The 19,589-nt window shown below is 34.2% G+C and overlaps 2 protein-coding genes across 2 annotated transcripts; one reads left to right on the top strand and one right to left on the bottom strand.

The window, feature by feature from the left end:
- Positions 1 to 10,047: 10,047 nt before the first annotated feature.
- On the top strand, positions 10,048 to 11,064 carry LOC133293221 (probable F-box protein At2g36090). Its single transcript, XM_061491756.1, has one exon. It carries the CDS (start codon positions 10,048 to 10,050, stop codon positions 11,062 to 11,064), a length of 1,017 nt encoding a protein of 338 aa, XP_061347740.1.
- A 1,118-nt stretch (positions 11,065 to 12,182) lies between these two features.
- On the bottom strand, positions 12,183 to 13,484 carry LOC133293224 (casparian strip membrane protein 4-like). Its single transcript, XM_061491760.1, has 3 exons — positions 13,240 to 13,484; positions 13,009 to 13,132; positions 12,183 to 12,398 (listed from the first exon to the last, which is right to left on the bottom strand). The coding sequence occupies exons 1-3, from the start codon at positions 13,482 to 13,484 to the stop codon at positions 12,183 to 12,185; spliced, it is 585 nt and encodes a 194-aa protein (XP_061347744.1).
- Between the last annotated feature and the right edge of the window lie 6,105 nt (positions 13,485 to 19,589).

The raw sequence follows: 19,589 nt of genomic DNA, 5'->3' as shown, positions 1-19,589 counted from the left end.
GAAACTTCTTCTGAATTATGGCACTGCACTCGTCTATGAGAGCCACTGTTTCAAATTCCTGCAACTTATGCTTTCTAGACAAAAGATCTTTCATAAACTTAGCATAGTTAGGCATGTTAGCTAAAGCTTCAGCAAAAGGAATATTAATTTGCAACTTTTTAAACATTTCTAAAAACCTGGCATGTTGTTGCTTTTGTTCTTGCTGCTTTGACCTTATGGGATATCGTGGTTTCTCAAAGCGAGAGAAATCTCATTGCTTCTTTGGAGTCTCTGCAGCTTTCTCCTTTGCCTCTCCTTTGTCTTTTTTAGCAGGTTTTCTTTCTCACTTGCAGGTGTTTCCTCCTCTATTTCTTGCTCTGGTTCAATAATTGGTTCGTCAGCTTTCTTTTTCTGAACCACCTTTGGTTTTTCTTGAGGAGTGATCACAATTCTGCTCCTTGTAACAATTTACTTGCAGTCTTCTCGCGGATTGACTATGGTGTTACTTGGAAATTGACCTTGACTTCTCTCAGCAAGCTTCCTAGACAATTGGCCTATCTAATTTTCCAAGTTTCGGATGGATGTATCTTGTTCTTATTATAGTCTCTTGTCTCATTCATGAAAGCGTTAGTTGTCTGGATATGGTCGTTGGTGGTTTTAGAAAACTGCAGCATCGCTTTCTCCAATCCAGACGGCTCCTTATATGGAATAGGAGGAGGTTGTAAGTAATTGTTGGATTTATAATTCAATCCTCCCCCTTGAACTCTCCTTTGGAAGTTGTTCCCTGGAGCATTGTTCTAGCTCCTCTGAAAGTTCTACGGTGGTCTTGGATCATACCAGACTCCATTAACTTGGATTTGCTCAACTCCTACAAGTGTTGGGCACTCGTTGGTCTCATGTTTTCCTTTGCAATACTCACAGTTAACTAAATTAACTTGAGCTATAGAAATTTGCATCTTGTCCAACTTAGCATTCATACTGGCGAGCTGTTGAGATATAATCTTATGTTCAGCTAATGCTGCATCATTATTCCCCTATTGCAGAAGTCTTTTCCTTGGTTGAACTGTCATAGATCCATTCTCGTTCCTTGCTATGTAGTCAATCAGCTCTAAAGTTTGAGTTGTTGTCTTCTTCCCTATGATTCCACCAGCTGCACCATTGACAACCATTCTGGAATCTGGTGTCATCCCATTGTAGAAGACCTTGACTTTCTTTTCATCTGGCAAATCATATTGGGGGCACTTTCTGATTAGTTCTTTGAATCTGGTCCAAGCTGCACACAGAGTCTCTCCCGGCTGTTGAGTGAAGTTGGTAATTTCATTAACTAACTTGTTGTATTTCTCCATAGAAAAATGCTCAGCAAAGAACTTAGCTGTCAGATCATTCCATGTTCTGATACTGTTGGGGGCTTGACGATCCAACCATATGAGGGTTTTCCCTGTTATAGCAAAAAGGAACAACCAGAGTCTAATTGAATCATCTGATATCCCGTGGTGCATGGTGGTATCACAGATTCTTAGAAATTTGTCCATGAAATCATGGAGGTCTTCATAATCTTCCCCACCAAATGGAGTTTTTTCCACCAAGGATATCAATGATGGATGGATATCATAGTTATTGGCATGGATTTGTGGTCTGACGATGCTGGAATTTGTCCTTGTCAAAAGAGGAGCAAGGATGGTGTAACAGCCCATTGTACACCGGTATTGTTAACATTAATTATGATATTAAGCGCAGTTACAATCACAGTAGTTCATTAATAAAAATGCGAGTAAACTTTTTCCGTTTATTACGCGAGCGTTTAAAACAATAAAAAGCGTAATAAATAAAAGTTGTGACCGTAACTGTAAACTCTTTGCGGAATAATTATTTAAACTACTTTTTACGTTTAGCTAAAATCACACTTTTACGTTTTCTACATATCCGAACATGGTTCGGTCTTTAATTTCTTGCGGACAAATCGCATACGACAAGACTCTCATCTTTTAGTATGTTATTCTAGACTTAATTAGCTTTCTAGGAAGCTATCACACAAGTCATAAAGTTCTCGTTTGCTCTGGATATCTCTGTTTGAATTTGGACAAGCAAATCATCAGCCAACCCCAAAACAGCACCAAACATCCTTCACTCAATCAATTCGTCTGGAAACTCCACTTACCCAATTACTCTCAAATGTTTATAAAAGAAACTAGACACGTCAAGCTTCAATTTTACATATCATACACCTAATTTGACCAAGAAACGAAGCAGGAATAAATTTCTCAATCTCACTCCAGAACTGCCCAGTGTGCAGTAGCCAACTGAACAGTCTGTGTTCTCTGCCTTCTACAGGCCGACTCCCAAACCAGAAAAATCCCAATTTTTGACACGAGATAGAGGACATCTTAAGCTTCAAAACGGCATATGGCACGTCCCTATCGGACCTTGGTGGAGGGAGATATGCTCTCCCAAAGTTTGCCTAAATTCTACTAATTTCTAGAAAATTCGCCAGAGTTTCCTTTGTTTTTCCAATAATCCCAAATTTACAAAAGTGATCTCTAACCTCAATCTGTACCTAATAATCATTGGGTGGCACACACAAGGATCAGTAATGCCTTGGGGCTCTTACAACCCACACAGCTTATATCCAATTACTCAATTCTTATCACATTGCTTACTTTATTAAAACTTAACATATTTCAATCATCAAGATCTATTTGCATGCATTTTCTAAACATACACATAATCATAATCCTAAAATAGGCCTCTTTCCTTTTGATCATATTACCTATGCTTCATATTACACAAGATCCAAACGTAATAATTTCAATTATCCAAATTACATCATAAGCCATAAAGTCTCCAAATACAACATAATAAACAAACCTCAAAATGAATATAATCCATATGCAACTAGACTTAGGCAAAAATGGCATGAACAAATATGACAGTAAACCTCATCCTAAATCCATATGCAATGTTCATGCCCTAAGTCTAGCCTAGGCCCAATGGCCACCAAAATGCAAAATAAATATAAATCCTCCAACTCAGCCTACGGGCTTCTTGCCCGTCGCTCCTACGCCACTGGAACAACCTGAAATAAAATCCCCAAAAGCGGGGTGAGATATACGAATATATCTCAGTAACCTAGAGGTTCTGGAGAATACTCCGCCCAATGGCTCACTTCGATGCATATAAATAACATAACATAACATCCAAAAATGGGATAAAACAAGGGGTTTAGTGAAATAGGGGAGCATAGGGATACAAAATAAGACGAAGCTAGAATGGTCGATGCCAAAACCATGCAACGTCCAGCCTATTGGCTCGGCATATAAGCCTACGGGTTTCAAACCAAGGCGTGTTCCTAGAACATCAAACCAAGGCACCCTCCATCCATAACCACCCGAGACTTCCTATTGTGCTCCTATACGGATCACACACCACAACCCCAGGTCAACTGGAACTCCCTCACAGAGACCTATCCAGTGGAAGTCCGTAACGCTCGAAGGAAAACAGTCTACTAGCCAGAGACACGGTATATCCTATGTACCAACACACATACAATATGCATGAACATGTTATCCTATATTATTTACATACACTTCCTACCATTACCCTCAACGGGAATGGTGGAACACACAAGGGAATCAAGCCCCAGTACCAAGAGGTTACCTTGCTAATCACCTCCACGTAGCTCCAATACAATACTTCCCGAGCTAGATACGCAAACAGAATGCCTACACAGAGGACATTCTCAATCAAACTCCCATTCACCAATTGCATGTCAATTCTCAAGCATAAATGCATGATTCAAAAACTTACCACAACCCCTTTTGGTCCGGAACCAAGGGAAACCCACCAAGCTCACGGTTCGGGGTTCAAATCCACGTACGGCAACCTACAATGACCATGTATAGATCATTAACACACGGCAAATCTATCAAAATCCAAAAACGTCAAAATCTCATCCCCCCACTAGTGAGGTTCGGCCATAGAGGTGTTAAAATATAAAATATTTTTCTTTATTTTCTTTCTAATTTTCTTAAGAACTCTTAGGTTACCAAAATGTCATTTTAGGTGTCACTTTTCATTTTACACCATCCTAACATCATTTTGCCAAATTATTCCCTTCTAGGGACATTACACAATCCAACACCATCCTATACTTTTCCATTGGTTTTCCAAGCATCCAACTATCACACAACCCTTCTAATTACCATTTAACAACACAACATACCAATCATACAATTCCACAACATCACATTCCTCTTTTCCCTCACAAGGCCGAAATCATCATAGGTATACCCCAAGGGATTTCCAATCCAATTCAACTACTCCACACCTCATATAATCCTATTATTAACTCATACAACCATACAACAATCCAATTACACAATCCTAACAACCATCAACTTTCACAAATTCATGGCATCATCCAAAATTTCCTAAGTTATCATAATTTTCACCAATAATTTTTATTGCATTTATAGTTCCAACACATCATTCTAAGACATATTCATCTAATACACAATTTGCATTTGAGCTCTCTAACTACACAAATCAAACAAAACCACTTTAGGGTTCAAGAAACTAAATCAATTAATCAAACCATTAAATTATGATGAAACTTACTCAAAAGGTTGGTATAGGGCTCCTCTACATCATATTAAACCATTGGAGCTCCAAACAACTCCATGAACACAAATCTAAAACAAAGGGCCGCGGATTTGGGGGTTTTTCTCAAAATATAGTGGGTTTCATGGCTTAATACTACTACCAATGTGTTTGAGAGGTGATTTCTAACAAATTTCAAGACAAAAATCACTTGATTTGGTTAAGATTTGATGAAGTTATGGAGGGAAGAAATCAAAAACTAAAATGGACCAACGGGGGCTGTCGCGGTTTTGGAGAGAGAAGGGAAAGGAGAGTGATGATGAATAGTGTCCTGACAAGTGGCCTTAAGTGACTTAAGTGGGGTGGGCCCCACCGCCACCTCACGCGATTTCAAACTAATTAAAACTCCCGCTTAATCCACTAAACTTCCGTAAATTCATAATCTATTTAGAAACTCTAATTTTTAACATTAACAATTGTCCTTTAATTACCCTTGATCAGATGAATCCGAAGTTTTCCGGTCGTTCGGAGAAAATATTGTTTTAAGCTGTTACGCGCGCTGTAGGCACACTTTCCCAAACTTACTATTTTTTGTCAAATTTCATCAGAAATCATATTTCCTAGTCCTATACACCATTTATAACTTATATCCAAACCTAGAGCTCGAAACTCAATCGACACATTTTACGGTGCAATCTTACCGCGGTATTTTTACCTGGTGAAAATACTATTTACCAATTTTTCTGAAACTTGCCTATCCACTCAATTTTTCGTTCTGAATCCATTTGCAGGGTTATTTTTATCATCTGAGACCTCCTACTCAATTTTACCTTCCTAGGGTTGTGTGTTTGGCTAATTACCGTTTTACCCTTTCTTTCTATTTTAACCTAATTTCCAGGATTTTCACTAATCTTTCCCTTTAATCCTCATTTAATATAATAATATATGATTTAGAAATGCGAGGTGTTATAGATGCACTCCATCAATTCATCCTCTGGTGGTGGATTAGAAGCTTCCATCTCAGGTTCTGCTTTTGGCTCTGAACTCGAGGATTCATCTTGCTTCCTTAGTTTAGTGAGTTTCTGATTCTTCTTTCCAGTCTTCTCGATTTCTGGATCAAACTGTAAAGTTTCTCGATCTACTTTACATCTCATAAAACAGAGAAATCAAATCAGTAACTAAAAATAAAATTCCAATCTTAAAGATCGAATGTTAAAATCAATATTGGCGTAATTAATCCTCGGCAACGGCGCCAAAAACTTGTTACGAAATCGGCAAGTATATCGTTCGTTCCAAGTAATAAAGTGATAAGTAAGATATTATTCCCTCAAGGATTAATGCACTAAGTATTAATTTAACTATTCCCTTTAAATTGGAAAAACTCTGTTTAATTTTCAAAAAATTTGTTGATAGAAATTTAAAAACAGAAGTAATTAAAAGCATGCAAGAATTAATCAAGAATGTCAAAGAGATTAGAAATAATTGAAATTGTAAAAGAAACTGCAGTCAGGATACACTTCACCTCCGATCTTCCTTTATATTCCTAAATTAAATTTTATAACTAACTAATTTATTAGCTCAGACAATGCATTATTTCCCTATTAAATAGTTGAACCCTAATGTCTTAGTGATTTCAACCCTTTAACCCAATTATAATCCTAGTGTCCTAGTAATTCCTCTTGAATTAAACATTAAGCAAATGAATTGAAAGTCTGCAATTTATGTAAGCCTATGTCTAGGTCATGCACGGATTGTTATTCTACCCTTGTCTAAATCAAAACCCCAATATGTCTATTGTGAACTCTAACCCTCAAAACCCTTTAATAGAGCGATCAATTCTATCATGGATATGGAAGAATTAACACAGGTAGAATAAAGCTACATTAATTACATTAATTATAAAAACAATTTAAAACATATAAAGGATTCACATTGGATTCGTGATCCAAACTACAAAAAGAAAACTAGTCATACATATTTGGCTTTAACAAATTAAAATAGTTAAAAGAATTCATAAACGCAATAGAAAAGAAGAAGAATATGAAGTAGAAGAATCAATGATCTTCAGTCTTTAACTACGTTGGAATCCTGATCTCCAGCGTGAGTCTCCCAGAATTCTCTCAATTCTCTGATTCTCACAATTCTCTCAAGCCAAATATGTCTTCCTCTGGGGTCTTAGTCTCTTTTTATAGACTTCGTGCCCTTGTTTAGAAATCTTGATCAAATCTTTTCTTTTCAATCTCCTCCAGGTACCCTCTGATACAAAGTTAAAATTGTCACGTGCTTCCCACGCTACTAGCACCAGGTTGGCGCTGATAGCGTGGTGGGAGTGTTGTCTAGAGGCAGTAGCTTCGCGCTACTAGCGCGAGTCTCGCGCTGATGGCGCAAATGGAAAAAAATGTTGTTGCTGCCAGTGCCACGCTAGAAGCGTGGGGTATTGTATTAAAAAGTGATGCTGGCGCTGATAGCGCTAGTTCCGCGCCAATAGCGCGACGACTTCAGACTTCTGTCTGTCCTTGGCTATTAATTGGGCCTCTTTCTCGTCTTTTTTCCTACAAAAATATAAGAAAATCAGTGACAAGATACTTGATTAGGATTTATCAGTTTAATGGTAATTTTAGTCCTTTTTATTCAATATTGATCAAGATTCTTTCTCTTTTTGGCTTAAAATCACATCTATGCTGGAGGCATATCACGCTCTTAGGCAGAAAGATATGGTGCTTTTGGGGGGCTTAAGCTTCAGATTGAAGGCTTAAGACTCCTCTTCAAGAACTATAATTTTCTTTATTTTCTTTACTTGGGATCTTTATATCTTCAGGTTTTGATCTCTATCTCTCCAAGCTTTATATTTGCTTCTATTTAACATCAAATTCCTTCAAAATAACAAATATAAATTATTTAATTCATAATTCACGTAGTTCATGTTTTTACATCAATAAACTCTAGTTTTCACTTATTTAACTTGATTTTGCATGTAAATTTAGTCTATAAACAAGATAAACTAAAGGTTTATCACGATGGGCGATTATTGTTGTTGCCATGAGCCATTGAAAAGGGCAAGGGCTAACAAGAGACTTTTTATTCCATATTAGCTATATGTCAAAGATAAAAACATAATGAAGAAAATATGTGCATATTCCATTGATCTGAAAGGGATGATACAAGTCTGTATATACAAAAGAATGAGAGTCATAACAGAAAGTGCATATCAGCACCAGAGGCATAACATAAAAGTGCACATCAGCACTACTAACATAAAAAATACAACCAACATTAGAAACAGTTACAACCAAAAATAACAATAAGCTAAAAAATATATAATATGCACTAATATAACATTACAAAAGAGTAAGTTTAAAATTATAAGAAAAAATAAAGATATACAAGGAAAATTAATGGAGTTATTAAATTGTATATATGTTTATAACCAAAAAAAATCAAAATCAAATCTGAAGGATTCCTGTTGGCAAATTAATAATTTAAAACTATAATATAATGATTACCACACAAAAAAAAAAAAAACTATAATATAACAAACAGTAAACTAGTGTATCTACTATTTTTACGTTTACATACATCTATTATATTTGAACATAGTGAAACAAAACAATAAGCTTAGAATATAATATGACAAAAGAGTAAAAAACTAATGTTTAATGGGGAGAGTTATATTTATAAATTTTTTATTTAGACACTATACTATATACTCCTGAAAGTATACTAGGTTACACTATGTACTTCTGGGAGTACATAATAATTTGCAAAAATTTATAAAAAAAAATTCTGTAAACAGATCATTCCTCATATTTAATACTATAAGAAAAAAATAAAGGTTACACAAAAAAAAATTATTAAATTGTATATACATTTATAAAAAATTAACGTGACACCATAAATTTAAAAATATTTAAATAATTAGGTTTCTGTCCAAATATTATTTATATTGCTGTAGTAGTTGAGTAAATTTAATCTTAACCTTTTTTTCACGTATAGTGCTTTGTGTAAAAAAAAATTAAATCTTTTAAGTACGTTTTTTTTTTTTTTTTGCAACCTCTTAAGTGCGTTGTTATAAATTCAATTTTAAATATCTACCAAAAAAATTAAAAAAATTAAAAATTCAATTTAAAAGTTCATAAATAAAATTTACCCTTAAATAAATATTATTATCTTTGTAAAGATTACGAATATCCTTGAGGTTTCGGCGTTTCGCAATGGTCTAAGTTAGCGAAATTACCTGGGGAAGTTAGTTCGAGTGACGTGACATTTAGTCAGAAGAGTGCTGTACTGTCATAAGTTTTAAAATTCTATATAAAATTAGGGGGTTTTGACTTATGTAAAGGAAAATGTGTAAGTATTCACCATATATATATATATATATGAATTTATATCTATCATTTAATATGATCATAATAATTTTTCTACACACATAACATTTTGTGTGACCCACATGTTTTAAAGAAAAAAAAAAACTTCGGCACGTAAAATGAATCTCTATAACATTACACAATCACTTTTCCTACAACATAACTCTTATAAAACCTTATATATATATATATATAGAAAAATAATTTTTTTATAAAAAAAAATTTTCATGTTACACATAATACATGAGTGAGTCTTATTTTGATTTTTTTATTTTTTATTTTTGGACTCCACTCATGTATTATGTGTATAGCATAAAAAAAATTTCTTATGTAAAATAGAAAAAAAATAAATGGATGAATAATTATACAGTTCGACTTAAATGAATTAAAGAGTCAAAAGTAGGTGGATTGAATCATGTTTCCTTTTTTTAAAGAAATAGTAAATAATATTGGTTTATTGTCTCTATTGCAGTAGGAGAGACAAAATAATATTTTTTTTTACATAGAAATCTTAAAATATCATTCCCTGAATGGTATTTTTAGATGGTATTTTCAAAAAAAATTATATACAAAATAAAGTTTCGAAAAAATTAAATTCTGAGAAAAATTTAAAAATCTTATATCAAATATGAATAAATATGATTAACACTTTCAATTTTTCCAGAATTGTTAAAGAAATCTTGTAACAAACGCCAGCGTCGAAAACGTAAGAGTGTTTTTTTGTTTTGTTTTTTTTTTATTTATAGCGGGGCCCATAGAAATGTCTCCTCTTGCACTGGAGGGGATTTTTTTAGAATATTACTATTGCGCCCAACTTTCTATATATCTAATCAATTAAAACCAAACACAGAACACCAATGTTGACAAGTGAGAGAGAAATATTGTTTAAAATACACATTTGATTTTAAATGACAGATATACGTACCCGGCCTGTCATATTTTTTAGAATAATTTAATACTTGAATGATAGAATAATATCAATTTGGAACCTGCTCTTGACCCCTCTATTGTAATCGTCCCCTCCTCAGTGTGTGTATATAAATAAGTACCATTTCTCAGGTACTAAACTACCACAAATACAACGAAATCTTTTTATGTAGCCTACGCTATGGCTTGCACTCCGGGCGAGATCACGACTGCTGCCACCACCATCTCAGCCGTGCACCCCGACGTAATCCTAACTCACATCCTCACGCGCCTCGACGGCGCCGCCCTAGCCTCCGCCGCGAGTACATGCTCCCAACTCCGCGCGCTCTCTTCCCACGAGCACCTCTGGGTCAACGCTTGTCACTCCACGTGGCCTTCCACCAGAGTTCCACGTGTCCGCCACGTCATCTCAACATTCCCTAACGGTTTTCGCTCTTTCTTTGCGGACTCATTCACCGGTTCGCGCCATTCCACAACCGCCACCGCTCCGATAAATCCGGACCACACGCCCGAGCTGATCTCCGCCGTCGATCTCTTCCACCGCCAGCGTCTCGTTTTTTCCAACGTGTTGGAGACCGAGACCGGAACAGGGTGGTTCCGGTGCTCCCCGTTCCGGGTTGACATGGTAGGCCCGAAGGACGCGGTTCGGACTCCGGTTAAATATCCGGTTGACGAGGACACGTGTCGGGATCTCAGCGAGGAGCTGAGGCTGAGCTGGATTGTGATCGACCCTGCCGGCCGGCGAGCGATGAACGTGTCAAGCTGGAAGGCGGTGTCTGTGCGGCGGCACTGGTTGATCAGGGAGGTGGAGGTGCAGTTCGGGACGGTGGTTTCCGGTGAGAGAGGGACGGCGTCGGAGGCGGCGCTGTGCAGTGCGGTGGTGACGTGGGGAGGAGCGGAGGGAGGGGAAATGCATGTGAGGGAGATGAGTTTGCAGATGGAGGACATGGATGGAATACAATTGAACGGGAGGGATAGTTTGGTTATTTTGCAGAGGGCGTTGGAGGGTAAAAGGGGGAGAGCAAGGAACGAGGATGAAGGTTACAGTTACAGTAACGGTTACAGGGAGTTCATGAAGAGAAAAAAGGAGAGAAAGGTAAAGAAAGTGAAGGCAGAAGAGAAATTGGATATGATATGCATTGTTCTCGTTGCGTTTACATTTGCTTGTCTTTTTGGTCTCTTTGTTTTCTGCAGATAAACTAGTGATATATACCATGTACCTAATACTAATAATAATAATAATAATAGTAGGGATAAGATATTATTTTTAGTTTTTGTAGTTTTTATATTTACTCTATTTATTTATATTCAACATGGTTAGATCATAATTAATTTTTTTCAAAAAGAAAATTTTGATTTAACCGTATTAAAGAAGGAAAAACAAAGTAAATAGGAAAATAATAAAGATAATATCATATCTCATAATACTAAAACTAGTGACACTTCACCAACTACACTTTTCCAACTTTAGCTTTTGTTTTTTTTTGGTAGTAGCTAGGTTACTAGGTTAGGCAAGTTCAATTGCAAAGAGAAATAGATCAAAATGGACGAATGAAAATGTAAAATTGAATTGTGGATTTATGGAAGTTTCTAGATGTAAAATTACGCGGATGATATGTATGGAAGTGTTTATTTATTGTAACACCGTTTCCTGTACTTCAACAATAAAATTGCTTGACGTGTAGTTCTGAATAAGTCATTAAGAGTATAAGAAATGTAGGACATATGGACTTCTTCTTGAGTTTTTAAACAACCGCACCATGTGCATATTGCAACTATTTTAACTACAAATACTTTCTTATCGTGAAGTAAAAATATTTTAGGATCCTAGATTCCGTGTCTATCTAATTAATAATAATATATCTTACACATTATTTGAAATATATCCTATGCTAAATTAATTACTATATTATTACTAGTTACACAATTTTCATACCAATACCCTTGCAATTCCTTTTATTTTTATAAACATTTTCAAATTCTTTCAATTTGAATTTTATTTTTATTTTTTTGGACTTTTTTTGAAAGATTTTAAGCAAAAGAAAATTATCACTTTTTTTTTTCTTTTATTCATGTATACTAGCTAGAGAGAGGGAAGAAATAAGGATGCATAGAAGTAAATAACGAACAAGACTATAGAAAAACAAATTTGCTAAAAATTAAAATCGGATTAAGGTAATTCCCGAAATGCAAACAATTAAATTCATTACAACATATGCTCCCATTAATGCAAAAAATTAATTAAACCGCACACAGATGAAGTAAGGACAACTCAAAGTTTCCATATATAATTGAATATCTAAGAGCTATATATAGCTAGTGATTAGGTAGAGCCACAGCAGACATCACTATCAGCAAAACGAAGACAACTACGGCAACGAAGGATGCCACCACAGCTCCACTGGTAGCTTGGCAAAAATCACCAAATTGGTTGCATATGGCAAGCCAATTCGAGTCTTGATTGCCATTGTGTGCCAAGTAAACTATGGCAGAAGCTGCTGCAGCACTAGAAGTCGCTAGGGCCAGGAACACCTGCATATATTCATGAACACCATAATATATTTATATTTAAAAATGTGAGTAATGTTATTTTCACACAAAAAATTATACTATTTTTTTTTATAATTATTGTATAAGATTTATAGTAGTATAAATGTTACACCAAAATTGTTAGATATAATATAAATACGATCACAATAGATCCTCTTATGTTTAATTTGAACATGATCATATCATCCTATGAATACCAATTATTCCAATGATAGATAAACTGTCAACAATTAATTTGAACATTAATTTTTTTTTTTGTTTTACCAGCTGTCATAAAATAATATCCAGTGACTTGTTATTGAATGGTCCAGGTCGTCACATGATATGATAAAAATATAATAAAATAATTGATGTGTCTTTATCCAACATCTTAAATTTTTGGAAAAATTGATTTTGACATAATACTATTAGAGTCTCTATAACCAAGTAGTCTAGAGTTCCATTTTTACTCATCATTGATGACAAAACTTGATGTATTGCTGAATGTATTAACCACTTGGTTCAGCTAAGTAGAATTATATTTGTACTATTTATAGCTAGCCTTAATTACGAACTCAAAAAGAAAAAGAGATAGACATTGAAGAGAGCTTACAGTGTCAAGGATAATGAGGAAAAGTCTTGGTCCTACTGCATGGGGACGTATTATAGTGACAATAGAGAAAGGTAGAGATAGGACTAGGTAGGCACCAACTAATGCCATGGTAATGACAAAAAACCTGCAATTTTGTACATATCAAGAGATCGTTTTGTGTTAATTCGAATGTTTTGAGAACTGATGAAAGAAATTAAGTAGAGTTAGTTTAATTTGAGAGAATTTACGTACTGAAAAGTAGGAAAACTATCATATCTGGCCTGAAACTGAAAGAACTGAGTGAAGAAAGGTAGAGTCTCATCACTTGTTGCCATGGTGGCAGCAGCACCAATAGCTGATGCTATAGCACCTAACCTTAAAATAAAGTCCATTATGGCTATCCCTTTCTTCCATCCTCCTGGCTTTGGAGCTGCAACTATAGCTGCTCTTCCTTTAGCACTATTGCTTGATTCTGGGACATCAATGGTTGTTGACATTTTTGGCTTAATTTGAAAGTGAAACAGAGTTGGTGATACACAAATTAGTGCTCTATAAAAATAGTATGTATGTACAAGATATTGTGAATTAGAGGGAACTTGGCGATGCAATAGCTTTGACGCTGAAGCTTAAATATATAGAGCATTATAATTCAAACTATGTATGTAGTCAACGATAATAGGGTAAGTTTAGTGGAAACAGGGGAGTTGTTAGAAAACCATTTCCACTTTAAATTTGATAGCAAAGCATTGGTCCAAAATAATAGTTCATATAGTTCTACTTAATCAACTTTCTTTCTTTTTTAGTTACTTTTTGTTAAGTGTGTGATAATAGTGGTAATGGTTGTCATGTGGTTTGACTATCTCTTTCCTTAAATATAATTTGCATGAAATTAAAGCCATGCAACCTAAAATATGGTAATGGACTAATGCGTTGTCATGTGGTTTGACTATCTCTTTCTTTGAAAATATAATTCGCTTGAAATCAAAGCGAGTTCTTTTCTTCTTCATTTTTTTAATTGAATTTTTCCACTGGTACTGTCCGAACATAACCAGTCCACTTTCTAGCTAGGAAATTGTTATTAAAAAAATGTGATAAATATATGTTGATATTATTATTTTTATTTAATTTCCTAGCTAGCTAGTATCTTGATTAATTAAGGAATTAAAATAAAAGTATCAAATTTAAAAAGTAAAATAATTTAATACCTTGAAAATAAAAAAGTATTAAATACTTTTTTATTTTAAAAATGCATTAGGGCAGATTGAAGGAATGATATTTAAATAGTGGTTAGCACCACCGTATTTCTTTTTGGGTCCTGTCGTCCTGGTGCATATAATATAATTAAACCTTTTATCTCTTCCTTATTTCAATCCTGTCCCCACTTGAAAACTAATCATTAAGCTAAAAAAGAGGGGGGAATTAAGGGTTTTTATAAAACAAAAAACTACTAATTACTTGCAACAAAAATATCAAATATTTTTTGTGCTCCTGGTATTATATAAAACAAAAGTGTTACTTTTCATAATTATTTTTTAATTTCAAAATAATTATTTCGTACAAACATGAAGAAAATCATTAGATACTCTTAATCTTTAGAAAATATGAATTTATTTGAGTATATTACCATCTTACTTTACTAATGCTCGCTCATTGCACTCAGTGGAGATACCAAAAAACAAGTATATAAAGTTATAAAAAAAAAGGTAAATAATGCCTTCTTGTTTTTTTTAAAGTCACAAACAATTTAAATAAATTAAATATTTAAAGCGATGATTATTTTAAAATTAGACAATTAATATTTTCTTCTTTTGTTTTTTTAACTAACATCTTTAGTGCACTTGATATTAGCTAATTCAAAATAAGAATCTCGCGTATTTGAAAATGAGAAATGATAGTGTAACAACCAATTAGTGTTACTACTAATATTACTATCAATCAATTTCACCGTTAGATCGATTATGTTACGGTTATATTATTTTCATCTTTGTATGGTTATGATTCTACATATTTAATATTTTATATTTATTTTTACCTTTATATGATTTTGATTTCTCATATTTAATGCTTTCACATTAAATATGGAGAATCATAACCATACAAAGATGGAAATAAATATAACTGCTGGATCAATATAATCAATCTAATGGTGAAATTGATTGGTAGTAACATTGGTAGTAACACTAATTGATTGTTACAATATCCTACCCTTTCAAAATAACATCTTTTATTAGTTGGTAGTATTTTTCCCCTTGATGGTTAATTTTTAATTGAAGAAGACAGAATTCTTAACAAAAAATGAGACAGAGGGATTGGATCCTTTGCTAATTAGTCTCTTTATTTCAAAATGTTACATAAGGATTAATAAAATTATTAAATACCATTATTTTAAGAAAATATATCTACATTTAATTAACTTATATATCATTTCACTCTACAATGCTCTTCTCATTTCACTTAATGTATATACCAAGAGATAATTAAAAAATTGAGAAAAAAAATTAATTCATAACTTTTTAGTCTTCTTAATTGATAAATAATATGAAACAAAATTTCTTCTTTAGAATGACCAATATTTTGAAATAGAGGAGTTATAGTCTAGTGGATCAACCTAAACTCGGCAAACTCTACCACAGTACATGGGTGATTAGATCGAGTTTATTTGCAATACTTTGTAGCCCAACACCGTGGTCGTACGTTTGAACGAGGAATAGTCTTGGATCTAAAAAGTATAAAGACTTGTCGTGAGAGATCAAAAAGTATTGTAGTGGTACTACTTCAATCAGTTAAGAAATATCTCGTATGTTTGAAGGGAAATAATTATCTCATGCAACAGAGATAAAATAGTGAGGTTCACAATATTTTTTCTTTTTTTATAAATGGTAGATTCCACTATCTTATATATGTTAAGAAATATCTCGTATGTTTGAAGGGAAATAATTATCTCATGCAACATGAGATTAATAGATCCCATGTTTGAAACACTTCAATCAATTAACTAAACGAAAAAACTTAGAAAAAGTTTCTAAGATGTTTAATTATAATGTTGCTCTTTAAAGAAAACATAATACAAATATTACTTTTAGCCACCTCATCCTTATTTTTAGGGCATGTTTGGATCACCTGATAAAGAAGATAGGATATGATAACTTATCATATATCTTATTTTTATCTCTTGTTTGGTGAGTTAATAGGATATGATTAGTTTATCCTATTGTCTCATTTTATCATATCTAATACATGATTTCTTATCCTACGGGAGGAGCTGGGTTAGGATTCAACTGGATAGGATACGAATATTGGATACCCAATATATCCTCACGTATCCAATATATCCCCACGCTACCCAATATATTTGTATTTATTGCATTATATTTTATTTTTTCTTTCTCCTTTCTCCTTTTACATAATCTTATCAGATTGCTAATCAGGTGCTCATCAAACACAGGATATGATATAGGCTCATCAAAGTAAAATACATTTGATTTTTTTAAGAGTAAATACCATTTTTGGTCCTCAGCAAATTTTACGATGCCCGTTTTAATCCCTAACAAATAAAAAGGCCCATCTTGGTCCCTAAGAAATACAAAATGAACCTATTTTAGTCCTTTTAAGGACTAATATGGGCCTTTTTTGAAATTGTGAGGGACCACGATTTCAACTAAATTAGTTCATTTTGAATTTCTTAGGGACCACAATGAGCCTTTTTATTTGCTAGGGACTAAATCGGGCATCGTAAAATTTACTGAGGACCAAAAAGGATATTTACTCTTTTTTTTAAATAGCAATCGGCATCTGCATCCCTAATGGGATCGACCCGGTAACATAAGTTTGAATGTTATTTGATAGAGGAAGTAAATTACTTAGGAGAAAATTTGAAACCCTAACTCTGTGTTTTATTCTTAATTTTCAAACCAATTTTAAAATTGAATTCTTTTTTATTTTTTGCACTTAATTGTTATTTGGAAATTATTTCCTTATAATTATTATTTCAAGCAATATCATAAAACCTTTCCGATTAATCCAACTTTGGTAAACTAGTGAACATAGTAATTGATAGATCAATACTTATGGTAACGATAATTTTTTTTATCACTTTATTATTTGTATAACCGGTGCACTGGTAGTGCGACAACAATACACAATGCTTCAGAGTATTTTGATAAACATGAGGTTTTTCTCCTTTTCTATTGATAAAATGTGATTTATTTCTATTTTCATGTAATCACACACACGCACACACATATATATATATATATAGTTAGTTAGAATTTATAAATTGTTTTCTTATTTTATTAGAATTTTTAGATAATTTACTAGTATTTCTTTTTATTTCCATATCAAGAATTTTTTTGGGATAATGAACGTTGAATCGCGAGGAGAAGTGAGTGTTTTTAAGCTAGGATAACAAATGAAATATATTACAATAACACAAAGATATTTAAGAGATAAAGCAGAGGAAATTTCATGATTAACAAAGAAAACTTTTTGAGGAGATAAGATCCTCTAATTTGTTGAGATTACAGAATATGAATAAGATAGAAAAAAATTAAAATATTATTATTTTATTAAATAATTACGGATACATTGTTATTTTGAAACTAATTACGAATATATAACACTCATTCACGTCTAAATTGGGCAAGATAATTCACGCCCAAAGCAGGCGTGAATGCCACGTAATTCACGCCCAAATTAGGCGTGATTAGTCTCGCCCAAGCCAGGCGAGAATGCCTTGACCTATATAAACCCTAAAATTTTCATCTTTCAATTTCACACCTTCTCTCTAAGATTGTTCTCTGACTTCTCTCTAGTTTTTTGGTGGAGATTTTTGTGCAGTAAAGCTCTGTCAGACAAGTAAGTCTTCATATCTGGTTTATTTAATTTTTAAATACAGCAGTAGATATGTTATACTAGTGACCTAGGAATTTGTACATATAATATGTTATTCTAGTGACCTAGGGATATGTTATACTAGTGTCCTAGGAATATGTTAGGGACTATTGAGTATATTAGTGACCTAGAAATATATTAATGACTTAGGAATATGTTAGAGACCTACAAATTGGTAGTGACCTAGGAATATTTTATACATATAATTTAATATAAACTTTAACCCTTGTTTTAGGCATGTAAATTATTTGAAAATGAAATTAATGATACCAATTAATTTGTAATTGTGTATAGTACATTATCATGGCTGACTCATCATCTTCCGAGTCACCTCGGTCTACATCCAGTACTGAGGTCGAGCCTTTGGATCCCACGACACACGTGCTTCCAGGACTATATAGGTGGGAAGTTGAAGGCACACGCATTTTTCACAGGCTGTGTGGAATGAGGAGAAGGTTCGCCAGTGCAAGACTAAATGTGGTAAGATGCAAGGGGAGCCATGTCCTGACGATATTCCTGACATTGTGGCAGACTACCTGTCATAGGCTGGCTTCTTACATGTCGCATGCATGCGACATATTCAGGTATGCATATAAGAAAGTAATTGATTAGAATCTTTTAATTTTAATAAGAAATATGAAAAAATTAGTGTACTTGACAGTTTCGTTTATTTTGATAGTTTGTCTGCATTTATTTCAGATTGATCCCACCTTGATCAGTGCTCTGGTGGAGAGGTGGAGACTAGAGACACATATTATCCACATGACGCAGGGCGATGTGACCATCACCTTGCAGGATGTGGCGGCTATCTTGGGATTGCAAACTGACGTGAAAGTGGTCACCAGAGGTACATCGTTGGACTCGCGGGTCGTGTGCCAGGAGGTGTTTGGTCATGCTCTCGTCGAGGCTGAGCTCCCTTTTGGGGGATGTGAAGCTCTCGTACTTAGATAGACTCTATCCGCATTAGGGTGCAGTTGCTGCACATCCAGTGCAGGTTATATTTTTTACTAAGGCGCACATTGCGCGTATGTTGGGATCATGGCTCCTTTGTGACAGATTGGGAGGTAGCGTCGTTGCATGTCGCTATATTGCATTGCTTGCAGGGTATTATGGAGAGATTGGACAATACAACTGGGGGTCTGCTGTTCTCGCGCATTTGTTTAGACATTTATGCAAGCTTACTAACCCGGGCAGATCAGACATGGGTGGGTGTCATGTTGCTCCCTCTCTTCCTCAGCCTACTCACCCGTAGTGGCACTACGGGCACCGATAAGTGTCATTTGTATATCTTCATTTGTTATCTTTTTTATTACAAATTATTAATACTTTTTATGTTTAATTTGGACAACAGGCTTAATGGTTTAGCCTGCTTTAAACCACAGCACCAACTTTTATATCAAGGGACTCTAGACACACTATACAGGGACGAGGTATGTTATATTTTTGGATTAATTATTATTATTATTATATTTTTATTGTTTTGGTAGGTGGTTTGGCAACCATACGGCGACTATCATTTCTTGGATGCATCTGGACAAGAGCTATATTTGTGGTTGGCTAGGACACCAGTCATCTGTTTTCATAGGTTGAGTATTGCCAACCAGAAATATGCATGAGACAGTTTGATTTGGATCAGCCAATACCATTGAGACCTAGAAAGCTTAAAGGGGTTCATGATCACACGCTTCGAGGTAAATGACCTGATAACTGGG

This window comes from Gastrolobium bilobum, unplaced genomic scaffold (genome assembly GCF_033153095.1).
Source record: "Gastrolobium bilobum isolate Gb01-03AN ecotype WA unplaced genomic scaffold, APGP_CSIRO_Gbil_v1 utg25027, whole genome shotgun sequence".
Lineage (NCBI taxonomy): Eukaryota > Viridiplantae > Streptophyta > Magnoliopsida > Fabales > Fabaceae > Gastrolobium > Gastrolobium bilobum.
The sequence above is the reverse complement of the archived record's forward strand: the minus strand, read 5'-3'. Positions and strand labels throughout refer to the sequence as shown.